Raw genomic sequence first — 7,775 nt, forward strand, 5'->3', positions numbered from 1 at the left:
ACCAGACATTGACCATCTCACTAGCCAAAGCAGGCCCATTGTTCCCATTGAAATACTGGTCAGTTTGTTGATTTAAATTTACTTGTTCTTTATTTTAAATATTATATTTGTTCCCATTTTGTTTTTATACTTTAAAATAAAATGTACAGTGTCCATAGGGATTTGTTCATAGATTTTTTTTTTTTATAGTCCAGCCCTCCAATGGTCTGAGGGACAGTGAACTTAGCCCCCTGTGTAAAAAGTTTGGGGACCCCTGGCCTAGACCCAATAGTAGTGCCTGTTTTTTCTTTTTTTCCAAATTAATGGATAGGCCACTTTTCCTGGGTTTTCATTACATCATCAGAAATCAGACACTAAAAAGAAGGGGAATGGGGAATGCTTCTAGATAACCTAGTTAATGTAAAATGTCACAAATTAAGGTTTTTTTTCCCCTTTTTAAAAAAACTCTTTCCTTCAATATTAGAATCAATAACTGTATTGGTCCCAAGGCAGAAGAAAGGTAAGGGCTATACAATAGGGGATAAATGACTTACGTAGAGTCACACGGCTAAGAAAAGTGTCTGAGGTGAGATTTGAACCTAGGACCTATACTGGCTCTCAATCCACTGAGTCATCTAACTGCCCTCCAATTGAGTGTTGAGTTTTTTGTTGTTTTTTTTTAAAACCCTTACCTTCCTTCTTGGAATCAATACTGTCTATTGGTTCCAGGGCAGAAGAGGGTCAAGTGACTTGCCCAGGGTCACACAGCTGGGAAGTGTCTGAGGCCAGATTTTAACGTAGGACCTCCCATCTCTAGGCCTGGCTCTCAATCCACTGAGCTACCCAGCTGCCCCCTGAATTGAGTATTACAGGAAATCAACTGCGAGAGTAATGACTGCTGATTTTTGTCATCTTTGGTTTCTTCCTTTTTTAAAGAAAGTTTCATTTTGAAGCCCCTTTTTAATATGTTATTTCTCAATATGTCGCTTTTGTAACAAAAGGAAAATATGCCAAACTTTGGTTCCTTTTGAACTTTGGAGAAGTTGTAGGGTATTTGATTTTTATCTTTCTTAAGAAGCTACAGGACTTCAAATGTTTGAATTTCCTAAATTAACAAATGTTTGCTACTTTGAACCTACTGCTTAAGGCATAACTATATGGAACACACACCCATTTATATGGATTCTTAGTTATAAAATTAAGAAAATACATATACTACTTATAAAATAAAATTTTATTAATCTTTTTTATTACTAGAATTTCTCCCACTATCCATCCTTCCTCCTAGAGAGCCAACCCATATGTCAAGAAATATTCTTCAGGAAAAACTGGGAGTAGAAATACCAAAGAAAAACAACTGCTTGATTACATGGGTCGAAGGGGATATGATTGAGGATGTAGACTCTAAATGATCATCCTAGTACAAACATCAACAATGGAAATAGGTTCTGATCAAGGACACATGTAATACCCAGTGTAATTGCGCATTGGCTATGGGAAGGGGTTGGGGGAGGGGAGGGGAGGGAAGGAAAGAATATGATTCTTGTAACCAAGGCATAATGTTCTAAAATGACTAAATTTTTTAAAAAATTCTTTAAAGAAGAAAAAAATTAGCAAAACTGATTACATAGTAGTCTGAGAATATAGGCAATGAACCACAACTTTGGGCCTCTTAACTCTCTCTACAAAGAAAGTGGTGTTGGGTAGCTTCTTATTTCTCTTATTTGTTGCCAAGCTTGTTCCTTTATAAATTTATAACATTCATTCTTTATCTTTTTATAGTGGTTCTTTCCATTTACATTGTTGTTGTCGCTGTATACGTTGTTTTCTTGGATCCTCTTCATTCTGCACCAGACTGTTATCACTCCCAAAGTGGGGTCCATGTGATGCCCTGTGAAGGGGTTTTGTTTTATAACCATCCCCTGGGCCAGTCACTGCTATAATTTTCATCAATTGTTCTTCATTATCCAAATCTCTCATCAACTTTCATTTTTTGTCTTAAGGACAGAATGTGAGATGTAGAGGATTTTATTATGCTGTTTACATTTTTTCTTTGCAGTTTGGCAATTGGTTCCATTAGTGGCCATGTTCGGCACTGCCCAGACTTGTGTGTTATCTGGGTTGACGCTCATGCTGATATCAACACACCCCTTACCACTTTGTCAGGGAGTCTGCATGGACAGCCAGTCTCCTTCCTCCTTAGAGAACTACAGGACAAGGTCAGTGGTTCCCAGACTGAATGTTGACTCAAACAAATAAATATGGCACTAATTATCCAGGCTTTGGGGAGGCAGTTGTGGAGGTTGGGTTGAGTGTGATGTGTTAGAGATGCTTCCCACCCTAAATAGGGAGGGTCACTCCCATAATCACAAGCCTTCTTTTCTGTTATTTACTGGAGGGCCATTTCCCTTAAGGATGCAACTTTGTGAATAGGGAAGTTTGAACTTAGCATTTCTTCTGGCAGTGTAGGCAACAGAGGTAGTCTGGGATGCACATTGCCTTCTGAATTGTACTATGGCATGTGTATGTATAAAGTACAACCCTTATCACCCTTCTCCCCTCCCCATTACCATCTCTCCTTTTGCCTTTTTCTGGTGCTAGAGGTATCTTCCTTGAAAAGCTCAGGGGTATTAAAGGTACTGTTAAAACTCTGGTTCATCCTTTCTTTTAGAAGGGAATCCAAATTAGAACAAATGGCAGAACAGTCTAGTACAAGAGCTGCTCATTATAGGAGGTTTGGGTTTTTGCCAAGGACCAGTTCTGCTTCACTAGGATCTGATCTGTAAACAGTTCTGTAACTTGCAAAGCAGCAGAGAAGACTTAATCAGCAGTACTTATGCTATTTAGATTAGTTAATGAAAAACTGAGGCTCCCCACAAGAAAAGAAGATGTTATTCCCTCTTGGAAAACTATGCTGTTGTTTTTACCAACTGTTTACAGCAAGTGGCCACCCTTTGAAGTATTTTTCCAGGTCAGCATGCCCCAATCTATCTTTTGCACATTCATCAAATGATTGAGGTAAAAGTCAAAGCTGTCCCATGAACACAGTAGAAATGAAATTATTTTCCTGTTTGGAATCATAATTTTAAGTTTTAAAATGATTATTACATTTTAGATCAATAGAGCTACTTTTTATGATCCTGCTCAAAGTAAATTCCATCTTCATAATTCTCTTTAAGACTAGGAAGTTTCCTGACTAAAGGTATTGTAGGCTACCAAAGAAATAAAAGGACTTTTGTTAACCTATCTTATTAAAGAATTCTTAGCTGTTGCACTGGAAACTCTCCCTTCCCCCCAAATCTACTTTCTACCCTGTGAGTTTATTAAAGGTAGAGCTATATCATCAAACATATAGCAGGACTCTGGAAATTATTTGAAGCTCTAGTCACATTCTCTTTGCAACTATTTGAGAGATAGCTCTATTCCCAAATGGAAAGATCACAGAAAAATAATCTGCTGGCCAATAAAAAGGTTTTCATAGTTAACAAAGTTTAAGCTTATTTTTTCCCCTTTTTTACATAGGTACCATCTCTCCCAGGATTCTCTTGGATCAAGCCCTGTCTCTCATCCCCAGATATTGTGTATATTGGCCTAAGAGATGTGGATCCTGCTGAACAGTAAGATTTGTAAATGATTTTGTCATGGCTGTTAGGCCTTATTGACCCTCTGTTAGGCTGCTATGACCCTCTGACAGCATCCCATCAGTTTCCCATCAGTTCTTTGGAAATGATCCAGGGGGCACTATACCTTCTGCCCTTGAAATTCTGAGTCTTTTGGCCTTTGCTTGTTTTGAACTTTATTCTTTTAGTTTGGTGATCCCAAAACTTAATCTCCCTGTTACTGTCAAAAACTTGGTATCCTTGGTGCCTGTTTTGGGATCTGCTCTCATCTTCTACTCTTTCCCTTCACAGGTCACATATTGACTTAGAAAACCCAAACTAACATTTCTTATGTTGTACTATATTTTGTTAAATACTTCTGAATTAAATTTTTATCTGGGCTCTCAAGAGTTTTGCAGCCCAAGTATGACACACCTTTGCTCCACAGGTATATTTTCCAAGATTCTTTGTAAAGGAAAAGAGTATAGGCAAAAATAGAACATTTGGGGGCAGTTGGGGGCACAATGATAGGCTTGGAGTCAGAAAGACCTGGGTTCAAATCTACCTTCAAAGCTATGGTGGGACCCTGGGGGCAGCTAGGTAGCATAGTGGTTAGAGTGCACAGCCTGGAGTTGGGAGGACCTGGGTTCAGAACTAGCCACAGCCTAGCTAGGTGACCCTGGGCAAGTCACTTAACCCCAATTGCCTAGCCCATACCACTTTTCTTTCTTAGAACTCATACTACAATAGAAGGTAAGAAGTTTAAAAAAAGCCTACCAGTGAAGGGCATTTTAAAACTATTACAAACTAGAGTAAGTGCAGTTAAATTTAATCCTTAACTAAAGCTGCCCTATTTCAGTTCCTTCTGGGTCTGAACCATATGGCCCTTCTGAAACATATTTAACTCCTATATCCAAGAGTTCTGGATCAAACTTACTCATCTCAACATGGAAGCCCAGGCTCTCTAAGCCAACCAGAAATTCTTCCTGGCTTATGGATTTTGGGGTGATTACTACAAATTTTACTTAACATTTATTTTTCTTTTAAATGTTTATACATTAGAAATAATTTTCCTCACAACAATCTATGAGGTAGTCTATAATTATTTCCATTTTTAGTTGAGGACCCTAAGGATCCTGGTCACATAGCCATTGTCAACAGACAATTTAAGAATTAGAAATTAAATTAAGAAACAGAAATTTAAGATTTCTCGGATCTAAATCTAGTGTTCTTTCTATACCATCATTATTAATCACTTGACTAACTTGCTTTCCCTCCCTCTGAAACAAAGACAAATGTGACAAGTGTTCTTATTGCCATGAATAAATAATAATTCAACTTGACATGACCAACCCCAAACTTGCGGTAAATGGCCATTTCCTCACAAGGTTGGTCTATTTTTGTTAATGATTATCTTCCATTTAAGAAACTGCTAAAGTATATTTCCACTGGCAGAGTCATCTTTAAATGTGAACTATATTAGGAATGTATAGGAACTTTGGGACTCCTGAATATGTTAAAAACAGATCATTAACTCAAGATTCCTTTCCTTTGTCTCATCAGTTTTATTCTAAAAAATTATGACATTTTATACTTTTCAATGAGAGATATTGATCGTCTTGGAATCCAGAAGGTCATGGAACAGACATTTGACCAACTGATCAGCAAGTAAGTAACTATAATGGAGAAATGTTTGGATATTTATGTCCTAGGTGGTACAGGAATCTGTAGGTTGTCATCCAGTCTTCATTTAGTTGACTGGGATGTTGACTCATTTTAGTAGAGGTTACTTCAAGTATAAGAGAAAATGAAGCCTATGAAACTAGAATTTTATGTCTGAATCTTTTGTCCAATATAGAACAGCAATTACAGCTTAAGTACCTATTTGTGGGGGAAAAAATTATAACTGCTTTCCCAGAATCACTGTAAATCTCTCTGAAAGCAGTTTTATTGTCAGTTTTTGGAAGCTGAGGAAGAATTCTAGAAAGGTGTTTGGAATTAGATTACAGATTTCCAGAGCAACCTTTCCCCCCTAATATTTGGTCTTCACTATTGAGTAAATTGCCATCTAGTATCATGCTACCTCACAAAAGCTGTTAAACATTTAACCACTTCATGTTCATTAATCTCACATTTCAATTTCAGTCATTAGATAGCTAGGACTAACTGATGCTAAAACCAAATAAGATATGGTAGTTAAGCGTAGTCAGGCTCAAATCATATTGTTATGCCCCAGGTGGAGAGCAACGAAGTGGCTGATAGGAGTCACAGATCAGTGGAAGTATAGATTTCTGTTTATGAACAGTTCCCCATAATATTAGGTTCTGCTGGGATCTTTTTGTTCTGGCCATAGAGAAAGTTGAGATTTGTCTTAACGTGGTTTATATCCATAAAGTCTGAAAATAGATACAAAAATTACAGGTTCAGGAGACCAGGTTCCTGAATGCTGTAGGAAGTTTGATTTGCATCTGTCTAGCAGTTCTCCAAGTTAGACTAAATGATAAAAGCTTGCCTATTTCTATCTAGAAAACAACGACCAATTCATCTGAGCTTTGACATTGATGCTTTCGACCCTTCGCTGGCTCCAGCAACAGGGACTCCTGTTGTGGGTGGGCTGACTTATCGAGAAGGCATGTACATTACTGAGGAGGTACATAATACAGGTATGTAACAGCTAAGTGCAAAAACATTTATTTGAACTCTTTTATCTGCAGGATATTTTTTTCAATGTTCTATATTCTATGTTACAGACTGTGATTTTGTAATTATAAGATGCACTGTTAAAGCAGAAGGGCTCCCTGGGTACATAGATGTTGCATGAGCAGCATTCTGTCCAACTTAAAGTCTCAGGGACTTAACATTGAAGTTTAATAGTAACTTAGCCCCTATAAGATGATAGTTCTGATAGTCCCCCAATTCTCCCCCCTGCAAAAAAAGCCACCTCCAGACGACTTAAAGTGAATGCCTAGCCAGCTGGAAGTGTCAGAATTTTCATTATTAAAACTCTTTCATCTTAGTCCATGGAAATAAGCATCCTAATATAAACCCCATTTACTTAGCAGTAAATGTTTCTCTAAAGTTTTGTTGCCACAAAATTTTGAGTTTTGGGCAGTTTTTTTGGTCTAATCTGATAAATATATATGTATAGTGGAATACTATAATCTGGGAGGAAGCAGGTAGCTTTGCCCTCAAGGATGACAAAGTTTGAAATCACATGTCCAATTTTCGGCTTTCCTCAGGGATCAGGCTTGGAAGCAAAGCTAGTGAACTAGTCAAGACTTCCTACTGAGGAAGACAGCATTTCTGTGTTAGCAGCAGCCAGAGAGATTATATAATCTTTATAGGAACAAACTTGTCAAGTTCCTACCTCCTATTTTTCCTCTGTCATAATTGTAAAGAAGGGAAGTTAAGCTTCCTTCAAGCAGAGGGGAAAATATGGATACTGATCGGCTCAAAGCTCTGATTCTTATACTACCTTACCACAGAAAGTTTAGAAGCTAAATTCTCTGGTGAAAAGGGCTGGTGGATATAATAGGAGGAAGATTATAACTGTTTTATCTTGAGTGACATAAACTAAAAACATTTTATCTTTAGTGTCTAGAAAAGGAAATGTCACGTTAAAGTTTGTCTGAAGGTTTTGAGTATCTTTTTTTTTTTTAACTGAGAAATTGAGTAATCAATGACCTTTTATTTCATAAAAGGCACATTTTGGGCTAACTGGGGTGCAACAGAGTGCTCTTTTTTTAGGAGGTATATGTGGAAATTTCCCTGTGGGATTCCTTGTCTCTTTAGGGCTAGAGATTCACAATCTTGGAGGAAACCACTAAACAAAGGAATTCTCCTAATTTGTCAAATAGTAAGATGGATAGCTGTAGTGTCCTATCTAGCTCTGATGCTATTCAATTCATAATCCCAATTCTGGAGCAATACTTCTAAATTCCTTTTCTTATGGCAACATTTTGTTTAAGATGAAAGAGGAGTCAAAAGACTTGAGCTACAGATAATTTAAAATGAAAAGGTAAGAAAAACTAGGCTAGCAACTTAACAACCTCTTTCCTTTCTGATTTCCCTCTAGTCTACTCTGCCACCATCCATCTGGTTGAGCTATAACCAGTGAAGAAAATAAGTAGAGAAATGCTTAGTCATTTAAACATTCTAATTCCACTTTTCTTTCTAGAGCAAAACCTATATTCCAGT

General features: G+C 37.4%; 1 protein-coding gene across 3 annotated transcripts in view; it reads left to right on the forward strand.

Annotated features, from left to right (window-relative positions):
- The window catches only part of ARG2 (arginase 2), a 40,515-nt gene that overhangs the window by 32,121 nt on the left and 619 nt on the right, over nucleotides 1–7,775 (forward strand). For all 3 annotated transcript variants that reach the window (XM_056810941.1, XM_001370015.5, XM_056810940.1), the window contains 4 exons: nucleotides 2,039–2,198; nucleotides 3,502–3,596; nucleotides 5,142–5,246; nucleotides 6,105–6,241. In XM_056810941.1, the coding sequence (XP_056666919.1) occupies nucleotides 2,039–2,198; nucleotides 3,502–3,596; nucleotides 5,142–5,246; nucleotides 6,105–6,241 (497 nt within the window). The remainder of the gene's footprint in view (nucleotides 1–2,038; nucleotides 2,199–3,501; nucleotides 3,597–5,141; nucleotides 5,247–6,104; nucleotides 6,242–7,775) is intronic.

Source organism: Monodelphis domestica, chromosome 1 (assembly GCF_027887165.1).
Source record: "Monodelphis domestica isolate mMonDom1 chromosome 1, mMonDom1.pri, whole genome shotgun sequence".
In the NCBI taxonomy this organism is placed as follows: domain Eukaryota; kingdom Metazoa; phylum Chordata; class Mammalia; order Didelphimorphia; family Didelphidae; genus Monodelphis; species Monodelphis domestica.